This window comes from Ischnura elegans, chromosome 6 (assembly GCF_921293095.1).
Source record: "Ischnura elegans chromosome 6, ioIscEleg1.1, whole genome shotgun sequence".
Taxonomy (NCBI): domain Eukaryota; kingdom Metazoa; phylum Arthropoda; class Insecta; order Odonata; family Coenagrionidae; genus Ischnura; species Ischnura elegans.
The window spans coordinates 74,782,324-74,803,114 of NC_060251.1; the positions used below are offsets into that span (position 1 = coordinate 74,782,324).

General features: G+C 38.2%; 1 protein-coding gene across 1 annotated transcript in view; it reads right to left on the reverse strand.

Annotated features, from left to right (window-relative positions):
• LOC124161400 (26S proteasome non-ATPase regulatory subunit 1) overlaps nt 1–20,541 on the reverse strand; it is a 36,835-nt gene extending 16,294 nt beyond the window's left edge. Inside the window, exons 1-9 of the mRNA XM_046537718.1 lie at nt 20,431–20,541; nt 20,086–20,203; nt 19,841–20,010; nt 19,396–19,598; nt 18,896–19,108; nt 18,536–18,757; nt 17,639–17,868; nt 16,734–16,986; nt 14,897–15,085 (exon numbers count right to left, since the gene is read on the reverse strand). Of these exons, the coding sequence (XP_046393674.1) occupies nt 14,897–15,085; nt 16,734–16,986; nt 17,639–17,868; nt 18,536–18,757; nt 18,896–19,108; nt 19,396–19,598; nt 19,841–20,010; nt 20,086–20,203; nt 20,431–20,449 (1,617 nt within the window). The 5' untranslated portion in view covers nt 20,450–20,541. The remainder of the gene's footprint in view (nt 1–14,896; nt 15,086–16,733; nt 16,987–17,638; nt 17,869–18,535; nt 18,758–18,895; nt 19,109–19,395; nt 19,599–19,840; nt 20,011–20,085; nt 20,204–20,430) is intronic.
• Nucleotides 20,542–20,791: the final 250 nt, after the last annotated feature.

The following is a 20,791-nucleotide window of genomic DNA, read 5'->3' on the forward strand; positions in this document are numbered from 1 at the left end:
ATTGGGATGGAAGAAAACTGCGCCGTCACTAAGGCGGCGCCGCTACACTACACTACAAGCAAAACCGAGCTTAGCTGTTTCTACATAAATGAAAAAATGTTATAACAGTAAGAATACCCCACATACTTTTCTGTAGATATTATTCTATGATAACCAGTAAATATCATTATACTCTCATAATTTAAAAAATGCCGCTTGTACGACGAAGGCGTGGTGGCGGTCGCGCCGCGCTGGTGAGATGGGTCGGCATCGGCGGCGCCGAAAAATTCTGCGGCGTCGGCGGTGTGGCGGCGCAAAACTCCCAGTCGACTCGCCCTAGATTGCGTCCCTTCCCCTTTTGCAGAACCCTCCCAACCTCTAAGCCCCCTCAGGGCTTCCCCGAAAATATGATGAATGCGACCTCCCTCCTTCCCATTCTATATCCTCGATTTACGTTCCTTGGGGACCCCGTGAATGAGGTGCCCGAAATAACTCGGTCCCGAGCACACGCTTCCTTTTCATTACGAGGATTACCACAGTGGCGACCCCCCTACGCTCAATTATTAAGGTCCCGCACGTAAAGGCGAGCCCACAATCCACTTTCGTCAGCCAGTTCAAAAAAGCAGGAGCGTGGTGTAAAGCTTACGGCCGGATCATGACACCCAATGGGCAATCGCCGATACAATTTGTATACATGTATCGTTCTGTAGGCCCATGGGCAAGAGCATCAAATCAATTTCACGAAGCTACAACCGGTAATAGCAAGCATCACTCTCGCTCGGCCGGTCTTTTTGCGGTAAAACTTACTCTTTCCAAACCTCCGCTGTCAGTTGATGTTTTCAGAGTATACAGAGTTAACTCAAGTCAGAATTAACCTGTACTCCAAACGTTGCCTCAAGTTTTCTCAGATGAAAAATTATTAAAGATGAGCTACAGACAAACGTAGAAAAATTTCGATTCTAAACATCGAGAAATTTTCGAAAAAAATACGGTAAGTTTAAATCGAGTTATTCGTACTGAAAAAATACAAATTATTCTCGACACATTGAGAGTAATGCGAGCTTTTAACGTGGTCGTAGTCACATGATAGAAAACAATTCGAATACTAGGGTCGCTGGAGTTCTACCATTCCAGCGACCCTAGTATTCGAATTGTTTTGTGAATGTTGTAAACCGTATTTTAGCGCACCAAAAACTTATATAGATGAAAGTGTCATCGAGGATAACGGGGAAATGAGGTGACTAGTGTGTAGTATTCCCAATCAGAGAGCGTGAATTTGCACCTCCGCAACAGCGGTGAAAAACAGAGGGCCTTCCTCTTGAAAAAAAAAAACCGTGGGATGCTGCGCGAAGTACATTCTATGTAAATCATTTCAACCAATGAGTGGGACATAAAACCACAGTCCCCTAACTGCCTTTCATGAAGAGTAGCCTAACCTCGATGCCATGTTTCTCCCTTAAGTTCTTCCCCTACACTTCTCTCAAAGCACAAAGCATCTGGGTTTTTGATCACCACCGCCTATTACCATTCTAGTTCCACCGAGAAGCATATTTGACGCCAATCACAAGAACATTCCAAAACCTGCCTCTCCAGTAGCATTACTATCATTTTAAAAATATGCTAATTACCTGATTTAAACTATAGTAAAAACGTATAGCTGATCATAGAAGTATAGATGCCTTAAAGACCAGGAGTAGATGGCAATTGCTGAAGACAGTTGGATAGGATGAGAAACAAGGAAGTGAGCTGAGAAACAGGAGAAGGGAAACTGTAAAACACCCAGAGACTTACCTGGTGCACTGGCAATGTTATAAGACATGGTTATTTTGCAATACACCAAATAATTGAGTGATAATAGAGGGAAAAGTACTCCAGGGAATACCATGAAATGAATACTTGAGGCAGGCTAAGAGGGGGACACAAGGAAGAAACATCAAAGATAGCTTGGAAAAGGCAGATGGAGGGCAGCAACACACCTATCTCAGGATTGCAATATTTATTTATTTTATTTGCCAACGTATTTTACGATTTAATGTAGATTTCCATGGAGTGTTAAAGAAGTACTCTGATAGTACCTATCATTAACTTCCCCCTTCAATTCACAATAAGGCCTACTCCTTCATTCTATTTAGCAATCCCACTTCCTTCCATCCTCTCCAGCATTTACTCAATATTCAACTCTCTCACACTGTTATCAACATTCCCTCCCCACTCAGTACTCGCTCAATTCATAACTTGTGTCCTCCTTATCTCATTTAGAAGATTCCTCTCCTCACCCACCACGTCTGGCACCTGGTCGTTCTTCTTCCTCTCTATCCACTTCACCTTCTACAATCTTCTACAGACCCACATCTTGAATATCTCCAGCCTTCTCTCATCCTCCTCACTAAATGCCCACATTTCTCATGTAAAGAGCAACTTTTACCTTGTCTCCTATTCCTAACTCACAATGCTTTTCAAAACTGCCATAACCTTGGTCTTTTTGTGATTAATCCTCATGCCATATTCCTCACAACACTTGTTAAATGCATCCGCAAGAGCCTGCAGCCATCTTGCTGACTGGCTAATCAACAACTGATCATCCACAAACCTCACTGATTTAAGCATCACTCCCTCATTTTTACTCCAGCTTCTAACTCATCCCACACTTCTCTGACCAAATCCTCCGCATACATATTGCAGCAACAACGATAGTGGACAGCCTTGCCTAACTCCTTGGCCAAAGCTTGCCCACCCATATTCTCTATCCTCTGCCCTCATTTGCACAGCCTGGGCCATAAACAGATAACAAATGAGTCGCCTATCCCTCCAATCTACACCTTTTAAGAAGATACATTCATATCTTGAGAATATCCGTATCATGAAGGGCTCTCTCCAGCCAGCCACACCCCCAACCCTCCACTGATCTTTCCTTCTCTAAATTAACCTTTAATGCCCATTTCTTTCGTAATACTGATCCTCACCACATTCCTTAGATCTAATCAGAATCTCGTCTCACTCAGTTAGCATCCTTCCATCTTTATTCATAATTTTTGACCAGACCACCTCTCTTTTGCCACTTAATAGCAATTTAACCTTGGCATTCAAGGGCCTACCTCTCCTTTTGAAACTTTTCCGTTTTGCAATACTATGAATGAATAAAAGGCATGTACAGTTCGACTGGTTTTTGGCGACTTTTAGCCCATGAGTAGCAAATTGGAGACAACAATAAGAATACAAAATGAGAGGGTGAGAAGCCAAGGGGTGCAAGTGATTTTCGATCTAAAAAGCATTAGGTGCTGAAATTAATAAAAGAAATGCACAAAAACTTGGTGGCCAAGGGATACCAGTGATTCTCAGTTCTGCGCTGACATCAAGTGGAAAAACAAATGCACCACTAAATATCCAGTTGGTCTCGTTTATTTTCTATACCCAACTTCTATTCCTAACTCTCTTAAGAACAAAAAATCACTTGTTACCATTGGCTTCTCATCCTCTCAAATGTCTTAGAAAAAAAATTGCCATGGATGGGTCATAACATCAGAATTGTGATAAACAGAATGCAGGCACCCTGCATAACACCTGCTGAGTGACTACATAGCAATGTAATACATTCATCAGTGTCAAAATAAAGTAAGCAAATGTGTCAATACAGGTGAAACGAGGACCCTGGTGGGCTCGCAGGGCTACTCTCTCGAGGGCAGGGTATATAAGCCTTTGCTTTTCACCCTTGCACCTCAGGAGGGGAAGGACAGTGGAAGGACAAAAGAATGGGAGGCGCCCCACATCAATGAGAGCCCAACGATGCCTCCAGGGAAAGGATAGGGATGGAAGGGAGGGGATAGGGAAGCCCAACACCGTCATTGGGGCGGCGGGGCCCACTATTAGCAAAACCATGCTTTGCTGTTTCTACAGAAATCAAAGATCTCCCTATGAGGAAGGGAAATCCTATGATTTTCCGTAGATAAATGTGTCAATACAGTTCACTCAAACACCTGGATAAAGAAATAACTTCACCACAGGTGCTTAAACTAAGCTGCAATGTATACCATTGTCTCTAAATATGCCCATGACATTGAAATAAGTCATTTATGAGAGCAATACACATTATTGATAAAAAAAAACAGACTCAAGTGAGTTGCAATTCATACAATGCTTAGCATGTATATTACAGTGATATTATGAATACATGGGAGCAGTGGCACATAATCATATGAAACATCACCATCTGACACGCTTTGATACATAGCATTAGCATTTCATACAATTACAAACACTGACTCTAGCTCTTGCCGATGTTTCATAATTAGATCCATGATACAGATGAAAAATAAGCCATTACTCTCATTATTACTTCAGCACTAATTATCACCATGTCAATGAAACACGCTGGCATTTTTCCACAAATTTTGGGAAAATTTTACTAGCAGAAAAGTTAAAGTGGAAAATTCTCATTCAGCTTAGCCAGAAGTCATGGCCTTCATGGAGCTATAAGATGGCTGGAATATGCCAAAAAGACTAAAAATAAAGTAGAAGGGCAGGAGATACCCAAGCTAAGGGTATGTAACTTTAAAGTAGAAAAAGCCCTCAGGAAAATACAAGCAAGAAAAGACTCAAGCCAAAACCAATGCCAGGGTGAAGATGAATGGAGGATTTTTACATAAGGGAATGCAACCATAATCACCATTTCAATTATTAGATCTTAAATAAAGATTCCGAATATCAAGGCAGTAGTGCTTGTTCCATGGATTTAGAGAAAAAAATATATACCTTAAACTGGACTGCTTGGAATTGTTTTACGACTAATAAGAAATTTTGTAGGTGTATTTATTTATGGTATAAACAATGTTTTGGAAAAATGAAATTTCAGTCGGCAACCTCATTCTTACCGAGGTTGAGAAAGAAGTTAGTACTTCAAAAGTTTCCGAATCTATTTTCCTGTGTGAGTGTTTCTTTTTTTGTCTCTCTATGTTTATTGATATTGACTTGAACTATTTATATTTATGGTATAAAGATACATACATTGATTGAGGGCAGTAGTTTGAGAAACATGGTGGCCAGTGAGAGGGCAAGGTATGAAAAAAATGTTATAATGTGTAACAAAATATGGAGAAAGAGGAATGGTTATATTTGGGGAGACGATAAATGATAAAGGATTCATGGAAAACCAGGTTTTCAAAAGCAATAATATCTTGAAGATTGAGAAATTATGGTGTGCACTGGACAAGAATTGAATACAAACAGTACAAAAATAAAATCATTCAAAAATTAGAAAGAGCTAAGTCCACAGATAATATCTTGAAGATTGAGAAATTATGGTGTGCACTGTACAAGAATTGAATACAAACAGTACGAAAATAAAATTATTCAAAAATTAGAAAGAGCTACTCCAGCAATAGAAGCAATTTCAAAATAAGGTAATCATGAATAATACTGAAATCCTTAGGTAAAGATTGAAAAAGAGTGTGGCCATCATGGAAGTACATATGTACACTTCGGCCCAGATTCATAGTGGGTACCTAGGTGACCGCTATGCTCACAAACTGAATTTATACCCCCCCTTGAAGGGGACTGATGTCAATACCTCCACTGCATAAACGCTCAACAATCGCCCACCAAATAGAATCCGCTCATCTAGATAGCCCTTATAGTACTAGATGAGCGAATTTGATTAGGTGAGCGATTGTTGAGCATTTATGCAGCGGAGGTATCCCCCAACTCACCCTCAGGCCACGGGATGGGTGAAAGATGCTTCAAGCTTACACAGGAGCCCCCTTATAGACGTTCAAGATGGCTGTCGCCATTAAACTGGGTACAGGCATCCCCCAAGTTACGTAAGAGATGCGTTCCGGCAGACTCTGCGTAAGTCGAAATTTACGTAAGTCGAACCTTTGCGTTAGTGCTTCAGAGATTTCGATCGGGGCGGTGAAATTCTCAGCGGAGAAATGCACGGTAAATTCTCGGTGAAGTTTCATTCAATTCACTGCGATATTCATGAACTCTACCGCGTATTCTTACGTTATTAGATACAAAAGCGATAAACATTAATATAGTCTGAGAATTGCACCTCGAGCATTGCTAATCAAAATGCGTAATATTATTCCCAGAGTTGACCGATCGCGTGGATTCGGGAAAGTACGGTATCTCAACACTACATTACTAAACTGATTACTTAAATTGATTCATTATGTTATACTACGATCTAAGGGCCCAAAGAATGCATTGTCTACCTACCTATAGTCATTATATCTTCTGCCTTTTATATATTACGTTGATCGATGAATCTGGTGGTTTCACTGTTACAGTTAATACACGTAGGAGGAGAGTCTAAGATTACGAGTAAATAACACACAAAAAAATACCAGTAAATTACTATATTCTTAGATACATTCACACGCACATACCCTCAATCTTTCACGCACGGAAACATACTTTCATTCTCTCATATCTCAATAAAATAACGTGAAAATATCATCATTTGAATATTTACTTCGCTGGAAACATCGAAGAGTATTTCCAATGCACGAAGCTAATTAAAAGTGAGCTTTTATTCAGCCAACTCCGTCATTAACGTGCAACAAAGTTAGTGGGGAAAAGCTTCCAATGACGCAATATTCAATTACAGTTGCACACAATATGCAGCTTAATAAAATCTTCCGCCAGAAACATGTAAAAAATTACGCAATTAATATCGTGAGTCAACTTTTTCTTAACTTTTTCGCGGCGTTCATTGCCAACACTCAAAATTTGAATGCCGTTACGTGAGTACTAAACAATTCTTTTCCGCAATAAAAATTTCTGCTTGAACTTTATTTTCTTTTAATTCCACAGATGGAAATGTCCAAACTTAAGGATATAATTTTTAAATAGTTGAAAGTCGGAGTTCGGGTGTGTATGCTGTGTAACAAGCTGTATGGTATAGGAGTGAGCGCAACCACCATGGAAGAAGGAGGAGTCTCCTTCTTCTCCCCTCCTTCTTCCATGCAACCACTTCCCATCGCTAGAACTCCAAATTTTCACGTTGATTGCTGACTTGGGATTTATAAGCGATTTTTCTACAGAAATTAATGAAAATTCCTTTGAGGAATGACAAAAAGGGTCACTTTGTTATTTTTAGCGCGTAAAAAACTCAATAACTATTCGATATTTTTTCTACCACAGGTTGTACGAGCGAATATCTACTTCTTCGCGCTCTCATTCGAAAATTAACGTAATCATTTGAAATACGGTTATCACTTACGTAAGTACGGATTTACGTAAGTCGAGACATACGTAACTCGGGGGATGCCTGTATTAATATTGTTATGAAATATATAACTCAATAAACATATAGTACACACAAAATTCCATTTTAACAATTCCAGTTTTAAATGTGTGGACAGTAATAACAGAAAATGTAGATGCAAATGTTCTTTGCAATGATAATCACATCGCTTCCATAAATTTCTTTTATAGTACATATTATGCAAATTTTTCAAGAAATTCATCCCTGTACTGAATTATAAGTTGAGTTATGACTGTGAGCAAACAGATTTTAAGTATCAGAGCACAAAAACTTACACATCTTACATGTAAATTATCTAAATGCTTACCTATTATTTTGAAACACGTTTACTACAGGCGTATTGAAGTTAATTCTCCAAATTATGGTTATACAACCTATATCTGGATTATAATAGCTCCAGTAACATTATCAGGCTCTTGAAATACTTTCATGCAGTACAATAACATTACTTGCATGTTGAATAAATTATTAATCAATATGGTGGTGATTTTTATTGGTGGTGGTATTTGTCTGAATATAGTCCCCCTTTTTTTCCCAAAATGCCCGTGATAAAAGCTAAGGGGGGACTATATTCAAACCCATTTTTTAAATTTTTTACCGAAACTGAAGCCTCAAAATTAGGGGGGGGACTATATTCATAGGGGGGACGATATTCGGAGGAATACGGTTATTCCCTCCTGGTTAGCTAGCTTATAACCGAAGATGGTATTAGGAATACATGAAGGAGGTGACACTTTCATTCATTTAGAGTATTGCAACCCTGAGATATGGTAAAATACAGCCATACGTTTCTCCCTATCCCATACACGTTCATTTATTTCCCTGAGGCTCTCTTTCCTAGTATCTTTCTTGATACGCAGGTACTTGTCCCTCGGACGTACTCTGGATACTATTTCATCAATTTTCCTGCCCACTAGTTCTCTAGTAATTGCTATAACCCATTACGGTGTTCCCCAGGGGTCTGTCTTGGGACCCATTTTATTCTTAGTAATGATCAATGACCTACCATGCAGTATACCTTCAAAATCCATTCTTTATGCAAAACTACTACCTATGCTGCTCAAAGTGCAGACAATCATCTAGTATTGGCCAATGATTGGTTTAGATTCAATGGCTTTATACTTAACATAGAAAAAACTCAAAAGCTTATCTGTAACCTGAAGCCTGCCAACAAAGTCAAGCCAACAAAGTTACTTGGGTTTTATCTGGACTCTAAACTCAGTTGGAGCTATCACACCACTGAGGTTAATAAAAAGCTTTCCAAAGCTCTCTTTATTTTAAGAAAGCTAAGTCTGATAGTCCCTTCTGATTATATGCAATCTATATATTATGCTTTTTTTAACAGCCACATAGATTACGGCCTAGAAATATGGGGTAGTGCCCCTGATATAAAATCAGTGTTTCTTTTGCAAAAAAGGCAGTTAGAATACTAACTAATTCTCCATCTCGTGAACACTGTCGCCCACTATTTATTAGATTGAACATTTTAACTATTTACAGTATGTACGTGTACAGAGTTTTACTATATATGAAAGAAAACCTTGATCTTTTCCCTATAAGAAGTACAACTCATAACCATAGCCTAAGAAATAAGAATTCCTTATCACTAAATCAGTGCAGATTAACCAAAACCCAATTCTCCATACATAATTTAGGTATCAAGCTATTTAACCATCTCCCTATCTCAGCCAGAATGGCTAGCTTGACCAAATTCAAGAGTGTGATTCACTCATGGCTAGCCTCACAGCCATTGTATTCTGTCAGTGAATATTTTACTCTTAACACACGTGATATTGTATTCTAATATATTCATATATTTTTTATTATATTTCATTTATTTTTATTATTTTTATTAATTGTACACTGCCTATGAACTGCGACTATCTTTTCTTGTACATTCTATATGTATGTGCAATTGAATTTCATCTGTGACGAGGTCTGTGTATTTAATGAATACTATTGACCAATAAAGATTATTATTATTATTATGTCTCATTTCACGGCCAATCCAGAGTTCTTCTATGGCATACAATGATTCATATTGTCATTTTTTTTCTCCAGTTTCTCACCCTTTCCATCAATTTTACTCCAATATTCTACTCTAGAACCAGATCTTGAACGCCTCTAATTTTTTTCAGATCACTTTTTTTTCATTGTCCAAGCTTTTAAACCATAGAGTGCCACTGCCCATACAAATATCTTCAGGTACCATTCACTGTTTCCACTCTTAAGCTCTTCCAGCATAATAGTGGCCTCATTGCCATGAATACCAAGTTAGTTTGAACTTATCGATGCCTGATGCATCTCATACTTCCGTCCCAAGTAATTGTGCTCACAAGGTAGGTGAATGACTCCACTTGCTCCAACTTTTCTTCTTTGAGGCAAACATCAGTCACTGTTTTCTCTCTTTCATAAACAGTTATACAGTAAACTCTTGATTTTACGAAGCAGGATTTTACGAAGTTTTCGATTATACGAAGTGATATTGCGGTCCCGGTGAAAAGCCTATGCTAAATACATGGCGCTATTCGATTATACGAAGTTTCGATTATACGAAATTTTTTGAATTTACGAACCTCGGCTCGGTCCCTAGGAGCAAATGGCATTCGTTTATACGAACTACGGCGAAAAATTTGTCAACAAAACTAGTTACGCCGGCGTAAGTAGCTAAAAAATCAGCGCTTCCAACTTTGGTCCATCAAAAGTGCGAAATCGTAAATGATAATGCAACTTTGGAGAGAAATGGGTCGCCAAAAACCTCACTGTGGGAATTTAGGGGGAGTAGGAGTTCAGTTAAAATATCGCGGCTGACATTATGCCCCTATTTACGTGCCTGTTCGTAAACATTGCATCGACAATAATTCGTAGTTTAACATGTCAGGAAGGTCGCGCGGAGTATTTCGTACACCCCTAATTAACCCTTTGCACTGCTGTGAACGTACTTCGAAGACTACTTGACTACTTTTCGCCGAAGCACTTCGAAGGGTCCCTAATTCGGGACCCTTTCCTCGACGAGCTCACCCTCGCTGGCCCCTGAAACTGGGCTATTTTTTAATGCATTACCTGACGCAACCCTGGGTTTCAAAGGGCAAAGGTGCCATGGGGGGAAAAAGAGTAAAGTGCGTGTTACTGGGGGGCTGTGCGTCAACCAAACGGGCACGGACAAAATAAGCCCGTTGTCATTGGGAAATTTGAAAGGCCACGGTGCTTAAAACATGTAAAATTGGAAGCCCTCCCCGTTTTTTACCATGCAAATAAAAACAGCTGGATGACCCGAGAAATTTTCCAGCAAACGGTTATACGTCTACAGAGAAAAATTGCTGGAGAGAACAGCAAAATTGTTTTAATAATGGATAATGCCACCGTTCATAAATACGTGGAAGATCTAAAATTGGCTAATGTTCGAGTCCTCTTTTTACCCCCGAACTCGACTAGCAAGTCCCAGCCCTTGGACCAAGGCATTATCCAGGATTTTAAAGTCCAATACCGGAAGAAGCTTGAGCGGTATTACTTGCGATGGATCGGTATGCACACATTCATCTATTTTGCTCATGTGCGTTTGGATATCGATTTAGATATTTTTATTCATGATTATCATTCTTTCAAATCTATTTGCTACTTTTATAAATGGGAACAGAAATTAATAACATCCCGAAATGGACGTTGATACATGCAATCCGCGCCATAATATCTTCTCGTGTATATATTGGCCTTTGTGAATGAACAACTTAAATATCTTAAGTACTGGGCTCTATTTACCGCCAATTTATATTTCAGGCTTCTCGTAATGAAGACGCACTTCCAAGTCTAACCATGAACTTTCTTCTCACGCGCGCTTCCCCGTTCTCCCATGCTGGGGTGCTGTCTTTCCAAAGCCGTCCCTTCCCTCCTGCCGCCTTTGGCTGATCTTGCTGACACCCACCTTACGCATCCCAAACCCCTCCTTCCCCAGCATTTCCCATTCACTCCCTCCCTAAGGAGACTGAGCTTGTGTGCGTCGCAAAAAAATACGGCCCCCAAAAGTAGACTGAGGCAGAGCTGAAGGCCATTTCCCCACCCTTCTTTGTCCTGCCCCCTTCACCAGTCCTTGTGCTGACCACACTTCTTTCCTCAGGCAATCCCCATCCCACTCTTATTCACCCCACCCACTGGGAACGTTCCCCGATTGTGGAGAAGGGCATGGTTCATCTTTACCTGCAACGGGGGGAAGTTATTAACCGGAGAGAGGCGGAAGAAGTATCTTCCACTATCGGGAAAATTGTGCCGCGCTTATAATTGTCTCTCTTCTTCTCAGCTGACTTTTCAATTGAAATTAATTTCTTTGCTCTTTCCACACTATATTTATTTACGATTATGGCGCGACTATTTTTTAGTGCTAAAACTAAGAAAATCTTTTCTCTATGTCAATGATCCTTTGCCTAACTTTCAATACGGCGGAGAAAGGAACACGAAAACTAAATGAGGTGACGGTACAGGTTTTTGCGTGTCATTTTTTGGGAATTCACGCTAGCGAACCAATACTTAACCACGTTGAGAAATGATAAAACGTCTCTTGTAGGAAAACAATCAATGTGGATAATAACGTTTCCATCTATATTTCTCCGATACTGTAAGATGTTTCTCCTGTCGTTTACCGGTTGGAACCTTGCTCCTGTCGGCATAAAAGGAGAGAAACATACTATATGAACAGGTCACCTCACACCCGGTATGAAGAATACAGTCCTGATGAAGAATTAAGTCTTTTATGGCAACGTCTGCAAAGATGATGGAACACAGTAGTCGGACGGAGAACTCAAACAGAATTTACTTCAAATATTCGCCAGAAGATAATCACATCCTACGTTATTTATGATCGTAATTGAATCTCAGTGAAAATAGAGCACATTCTGCTGAAAATACAAAGTAACTCGAAATATTAACTTACGAAGGTTATTTTGGAAACGGGCTAAGACCCTTGTTTTTCTTTTTTTCTCGTCACTGAGCGATAGAGGGCGACATAAATGGCGGTTAGGCCGGCTGCCGCTAAAATTCCGTGGGTGTCAGAAACAAATATCTATCTTTTGCATACTTAATAGTAGCTATTGGCTCCTAACCACAAATTTATTACTGTTAATTCTTATAATAAACATTGCAATTCATTATTTGATTACGTTTTCTAAACTGGTCGGGAATTTCTTTAGCGATCGTTGATGTTGAAGTATGAACAAGAAATGGGAATTTTATGGTGGTATAATTATTTAACGATTATTCACATCATAAATCGATAGCAAAAAGCCTTTTCTATGAATTATACCGAGAATAACCACCGAAAACATTTAAATAAGACCACTATTGACAAAAAACGGCGGAAGAAACAAAAGCGAACATTTTTTTTCGTGACTTATGAAAAAGGTTTGAATTTACGAAACTCGATTTTACGAAGTGCCAATTTTCCGGTCCCACTGACTTCGTAAAATCAAGAGTTTACTGTATTGATTTTCTTCCCATGTATTTTCATTTGATTGATTCTCTATTCCCCTTGATCCCCCTGAGTCTTCATTTGTCTGTCTTTAATTACTTCCCTCATTGATTCCTTCATAAATTGTGCCTCCATGTTTCTTTCTCCTTGTGCGCATTTTGGCCACTTAGTCCATGCAGAGCTAGCAGATGATTCTTCCGTCACTGTTTTAGTGAGTCATATATAGTAGTAGAATTGAATATTCCCCATCCTACTGGCCATCTTATTCCATTCGATGACCTTTAATGCCATTTAAAAATCCACTAAGGCAATTATGTAGTTGTTTATGCGGATCACCTTGAGATGTCAAACTAATCCTTCAATTTGCATTTCAGTATTTTTGTTATATGCTTGTCACATAGAGATTAAAGTGATACATATATGTTTTGCAGCTTCAATAAATACTCCAAATTGCAAAAAGCACTAATCAACCTCAAACATAATGGGACTATTTATCACATGGCGATCACTTCATCAGTGAGCGATGGGAGCGTGCACCTAAGAATTCTTAGGAAAATGACAGCTGCTCAATAGTGGTCGGGTTATATATAACCAATCACATTCAGGGGGTGAGCAGTAGTCCACTCACTGAGTGATCAATGAGCGGAACTCCCCTGAATGTTCGCAATTCTTTTCAACATACCGTATATGTCTGAATATAGTCCCCCTTTTTTTCCAAAAATGCCCGTGAAAAAGTTAAGGGGGGTACTATATTCAAACCCATTTTTTAAATTTTTTTCCGAAACTCAAGCCTCAAAATTAGGGGGGGGGACTATATTCAGAGGGGGACTATATTCGGAGGAATACGGTAACTTCTGGCTCTGACCTACAGAACCAGTGAAAATGATTGACATAATCCACCTATTCCTAGTTTTAAGTGAAGAATCATGTAAATGTATCGGCTTGTTAGCTCGAAGGCAATGCCAGCATGATTATCACTCCTATGCCTAAACAAATTGGGTAATTCAAGCAATCAGGTCAAGTCTCCAGGCATCAATTAATGAATTTAGGTTTTTAGGTATCTGGGGAATGGGACAATTGCGAGCTGAGGACAGCTTCTTCAAAAACATTGAAAAAGTTGATTTTTTGTGATGTATGAGTGAAGGAGCTTGAAGTCTTCATCCATGACGTTTTTGGTGTGTGGGAGTGCAGTTGTGTAAGCCCATGAAAATTCAATTAACTGTCCTATTGGGAGGAGCCCAAATTAATAGCTGTAGCATTTTAGGTATTAGATCAAAATTAAAAGATATCCAAGGAAGAAGACTGAGCAAGTATGTAATGCAAAGATTGAAACACTTGGCTCCCACCATCCAAATGTTCTCAATAAGGATATTTTACTGTAATTACAACAGGAATAAAATATTAGGATTAAAGATTAATTGGCAGCTAGCTACTGCCCCAAATTACACAAACTAAAGAATGGGGATGGGTAGAGTAGTTAACTGTTAGTTGCCCTATGTCTTTCTTCCATCGCAATCGCTGAAAGAATGTGAGGGAGATACAAGAATAGCTTACTATTAAAATAATGATAAAATTAGAGCCACTGATTAAATAGAAATTGACCAAACCTCTAAATCCTCATGCAATATCTGCAATACCCATGGGTCGGAGTTTCAAAATGCTACAGCTATTAATTTGAGCTCCTTCTGATGGGACAGTTATTTAAATTATCATGAACTTACACAACTGCAACTCCCACATACCAAAAACTTCATGGATGAAGACTAATTCAAGCTTCTTCGCTCATACATTACAAAAAATCAACTTGTGCAATGTCTTTCAAGAAGCTGTTCTCAGCTCGCAATTGTCCTATTCCCCAAAACAGACTACTTCAGGATTAACTTTGTGGAATTTTTCAATTCTAGACATTAGACATCTAGACATCTAGACATAGATAACTATTGCTAATCTCATTCATTCAAGATTTATTGATAACTTGGGGTTATAAGTAATGCCATCTTCATCAAAACCCATGGCTATCACTTAATGGAATAGGTGAAATTTGCAGAAATTATTATTTCCAGCACTAGTTTTTCACTAAAGCGAGTGAATTTTAAGGTTCAAAACAATCAAGAACTAGCCAAGCAAATAAATTATGAAATAATCCCATTCACAGCATTGAAAACATAAAGACAATCATAGAGAATTATACTCACCGCCACCATATCTTCAATAGCCTGTGTGGATTTTGATCCCAGCATCACCATTCCCATTGCAATTCCTGCAGCCTCTCCAGTCACAGCATCATCCTGGTAAAGATTGAACTTCAACTGTTCATAAACATCTTGCCTGTGAGTGCCCATGGCAGCCAATCCAAGACCCAAACAACCTCCATGGCGAACCATCTATAAAATCAAAAGATAAGTGGATAAATAATTTTGGAAAGAATATATGTGCTTAATAAAATTATGAATCGAGAATGGTAATGGATGCGGAAAGAAATACAACAATTTAAAATTTCCAGCAATGCGACAACAACCAAGCTCAAAATACATAATAATTGACAGACCTATATGGCATCACATATAAGCAAGTGAGTCCACCTCTCCATAAGCAAAAATCCCAAGTGCATAAGAGCAACCACAGACTGGAAAATGGAGGAAACACCAAAAAGAATTCATTTTCTTAGTAAGCCACTCCATCACTCAAACATATAGTATCAAAGCAAGTGTTCTAGCAGCACTACATATTGCTTTACTTATTCTTAAATAATCCTCTCCAATTTTTGAGGATACAATTCTGTGCTTTAATATATAACCCCCTTTCATTTTCTCCTATATAAGTATAAGACAAAATTCCTGACAATATTGTCATTTCTTGTATTATTTTCATTGAAATCATTAACATTTTCAATTCCTAGGATAATCTTAAGCCATATTGTTTTCAGCAGAGCTTCCACATAAGGATAAATCTGACATATAAATTTCTTTGAACATCTTTTTATAAATAAGCAGTTTGATGAAGTTGACCAAGTATTGTACCCTTTTCAACAGAATTCGCAGGATACACTAATTATGTATTTTGATATCAAGATCACAACCAAACCTTTGTGATCTTGCAGTTGCATTAGATGTAACAGCAGTTGTTGTCAGATATACAAATGATTGGGAACCAAAGATGATGGAAGAATTTGGGATCATGCACAGGAGAGTGTTCATGAATGCATCTCATGTGAGAGGTACGTAGAAGAGTGGGCACACCTTTCTCAGGTTGTCATGTCGTAAACCTGAACCGCAATACACTTGATCTTTAGACAGACCTAGCACCCGTGTGAGCACTTGATACTAAGGGCAGAGACACATGTGATTAGAGACACCTAATAAGGTTGCAAAAATCTGATTTATTGACTGCAATCATATTCCACCCAGACAAAATAGCAAGCAATTATCACATACTTCACTGACAAATTTAATTTTCATGTAACACTCTCAGACACTGTTTACAAAATGAGATAAACGCACTTAAGCGGAGTCAAACGAAACAAACAAACGAAAGATATCCAAGTTGTATAAAAAATGCCAATGCATACAATAACATGCTCCTCTAGAAAACCTTGAAAAACACATTTTTCTAATTTTAATTTCTGAAAAATCTCCATCTGCTGATCAAGTAGTTAGTCAGTGATCAATTACTACTGCATACATTAGGAAGACTTAGTTACACATGATGTACATACAGAATTAATTTTTTAACAGCCATCAAAATGACATGACCAGAAAAAAGGTGAAGATAGGAACATTTAAGATACCTACATTAAAATCTAATGATACAATTTTGTCCAAAAAAACTTAGATAGCTATAAAATGATGCTTCAACATTCCAAGCTTCTAGAAATTTCAAAAAAAAAGAACTGCTGAATTAAGCTCAACTATAACTGATAAAGCAAACAATCCACAAAAACCTATGCTGAAATTCTGATGGAGCACTACTTTCATTGAACAAGACCCTGATAAGCAAGTACAGAATCTTTTCATCCAATTATAAAATAATTACCTCATTTTGAGCTTCTTTCAGCTGTCCCAAGAGGTAATCAATGATGGCACCACCATGGTTCGCATGAATCAGACCCAGAGCATAGAGGCCACCACCTTCTGAGTATCCTGATGAAGGACCAGCTTCTTTAGGCAAATAGGACTGCATGAGTGCCAGTGCCTCTTGCTCATGCCCCCTGTGTATCACTCCTAATGATGCAGTAGCAGTGAGTTTAGCCCAATTTGTAGCCCTTGCCAACCATTCAAGGTTGTCCCTGTAACAAAGCCAAGTTAGAATACGTTACGTCAGTTCAGAAGTTATTTTTTATGACAAAGTCAAATGCATGGCTATGGTTATGCAAGAAGAACCACAACATAGCTAAGCCCAAAAACTAGCATAGCATAATTACATAAGGTCTAAATGACAGCAAGATATTTACCTGCACAAATTGAAAATTTTATGACAACAGAAATACCAAATACTGATACCAACAAGAAAAAACTAGTTACTGCAAAGGCTGGTGACCAGAAAAGACCAGCAGTGAAAATACCCAAAAGTATAAAGCAGCCAAAAAATACATTTTCACGCAAACATAAGATTAATTTATCTTGTGCTCAACCTTTTTGTCATGTTAATAGTTATTCAACATAATTACACATTTAAATAATGGATTCTGATGAATAGGAAATTGCCAAAGAAGTACTACCTAATCCCAAAATTTGAGTACCACAATTGGTTTCATTACTGTAACTCATTGCAAGCATGAAATGTAAAATAAACAACCAAGGACAAGAAAATTCTAAATTTAAAATCAGAAAAAGATCATGACTTGAAAATTCCTCTTTTTTAAAAATTGAAATTGAAACTAAGGAACTAAGTAAAATCAATTAATTCCACCCACTAAATAAATTTAATTATATGCTTGCCTCAGAAACTGGTCACTGGTGGTGCCTGCATGCATATATGCATTAGCTATAACAGTAGCTGTATGGCATACAGACACCCTGACAGCATCTTTGGTACCACGAAGTATAAGGAGGTCTGCACGATTACTTCGGATGAGGAACTGCAGCTGAAGGCTGATTGATAATTCACCTCCTAGGATAGAAGCCAAGCATTCCAGTCTTCCAGCATCCCCAGATTTCTCTTCTTCCTCCTGTAATGGCAAATAAAAGACTTACAAACAATGACTCAATGCACTGACACTTCCACAAGTTACAACATAAATTGCAAGCAGGCCAATCCTTTTGGCCCTAGACAGGAAATGTATTTTTAAAAGAATTATGTACTTAAACCATAATTAGTGCCTCTGGTTCACTATGAATGAATCATTTCCATATAGACACTGACATACACTTTCATCAAGAAATCTAAAAATTTATTACAGTGCTCATAGCCATCACCACAATTTCCAGTACCTTATGAGCCCCAAAAGGTCTTACTTAAGATAGATATGATTATCATATTCACCACATAGCTTTAATGAAAAGTTATGGGATAGAAAAAGTATGCACCAATCCATCATGAAATTTTCATGACGAACTTGAGCCTCATTTTGACCAATTTCACGAGCTAGATGGAATTTCCAAATATTTCCTATTTTTTGTAGGCAAGTCAAGCTGGTTCATCGTTCAACCAGATGCAAGCAACTGAAGCTTCTAATGATACCTATGAGTAACTTGTTTTTTTTTGTAATTAAAAGGTGACTTGAAAATACACATGTCATACACCATGAAAATGCCATAGCAAAATGTCATACAATGAATTTATTTCTCCAAAGACATCATAAACACCAAATAAGTGCACTGAAGAATTGAAAGCACCTTTGTTGATGGTTTATCCTTTGTCTTGTCGACTTCTGATGGACTAGCAACTACAACAGCAGCAGCATCCCCATCCGACTTTGTCTCCATACCATCTCCAGCTGCAGCAGACCCTTCGGCTGGAGCAGTGGCCCTAATAGCTTGCAAAACTCTTCCAAGGAATTGCTGGGTGGCACTCTCATATAAATCGAAGGCTATTTGGTAAGCCATGAGAGTACTTTCCTGTACAATTTAAATATTTAATTATGCTCACACATGCATACTTACAGGATGAAATAGTATAATTCACATGGGAAACTTGCAAATAAAATATGGCTGTGACACAAGACTCATTCCAGAAGTTTTCCATTCCTCTCTTACCTCAGATTCTTTAGAAAGCCTGTCAAGAACTTCAGCAACTGCAAGTGGATCATCCAAAAATATGAGACACTGACACATGTTAACATAGTCAGGAGTCGCCAACCCTCGATACAGCCCAACAAGTGAGCGAAGAACAGCATTTCGAAAACCACGGTTTTGTATCAGAGACATGGCAACATTAAAAGCATAAGATAGCATCCCCTGAACATCGTCCTGTAAATAAAATAAAATTGATTACTTCTAAAGATTATTTTTTTAAGCTTATGCCAATGGAATAGCTAACTGAAGGCCATTTTTCAAAGATAATAACAGAGCATATAGTCTATCACTTTATACTTCTTGAAAGATAAACATGGAATACACAATTGGTGAACGGCAATTGACTCGTATATTACGGAGCTTATTCAAAGATTGGGTATTAGCAAAATGCATTATAATTCAAAAAATTTCCCACTTAAAGACAAGGCCAAACAAAGAATGACGGTTTGATTTGTACTAACCGATTGCACGATGGCCCTCTCAAACACATCCATGCGACGAGTCTCCAGGGCAATGCCAACCGCTTGGCGATACTGGCAATCATCTATACAACGCTGGAACATACGATTCACAATAGCTTCTAGGCGTGGATCTATTTCCTTAGCTTCACTAGGGTTTTCCACCATAGCCACTCGCTGCTGGGTATAGTAGTCTATGCATTTTGCTATCCGAAAAATTAAGGATGAAAGAAATCATTAACATATAACAGCTACAAGAGGCCCATTTAAATAAACAATGAGGAAAAAGTACAAACTTCTTCACGAGATAATACATGCACTCATTGAAATTTCCGGAATAAATTTTCACTGCACAACCCATTTATGAAGTATAGTGACCGTTATTTTAATAAGGCTCATGATTACCCACATTGCCGTTTAAATAAAGCCACCTCCCGCCAGGACTTACCAATGATTGTGTCCACATATTCTGACCTAGAGTTTACATTAAACAAATTTCCGGCACCCAAAGCATATGTGAGAGAGTCTTCGAAGGACCCAAGGTGGTAGTAAACTTTGCTGGCCACAAGAGCCGCCAATTCATGCTGGTTGAATATTTTATCCTCATGCAGGATTTCACTGCAATAAAATTGAAATATTATTGCACAATGTAAAATGAGAATCAACAAATATTTGAAGCAGAATAATAATTACATTTTCTCAATGGCTTCAGAAATCTCCGGCCAGAATTCATCAACAATCAAGTCCAGTTTCTTCAAGGCAAAAACCTTGAGCTCCGGCATGGGCTCATCGAGGAGGGAGATAATACCAGCTGAAAGAAATTCATTTCATCGCGTCAAATAAATAAAATTAAAAAGATTCTTCATCACAGAGAAAATTTATCGACAAGTTTACCAGACGAGCATGGCCATAAAAATAAATATGATTTGCATCAGAGGAAAACGTTATATCTCAATTATATTACAGCATTTTGTAGAAAAAACACGTGGTGCGAATTATTTTCAAGCTATTACTCTAAATTAACTCAAGAAATGTTACCTGCTGATGTAATATTCATTTTTAATGAATGTTTTCGTCCAGTTGCCGAATGACTTGTCAGAGTTCAACGAGTTTCTGTGAGGAATTTCGTCATTCGTATTTCAACCGAAGTCGAGCCAGTTTAGAGCGTGGCGTCGCTACTGTCGTATTTTATTTTCTGAAAAATCTCCTCCATAAGGTACTATTTTAATATTTTACTTATAAAATAACATTTTTCTATTATTTTAACCAGTTTAAACGATTTTAGCTTTAACATTCACTTTATTTCAAGTTGTGCAGTTTCGTCACCAAAAAGGCGCCAAGGAGAATGATAGCGCGCCAACAGATAAATTTGCAAACTCACGTTAGCTGATTCATTCAC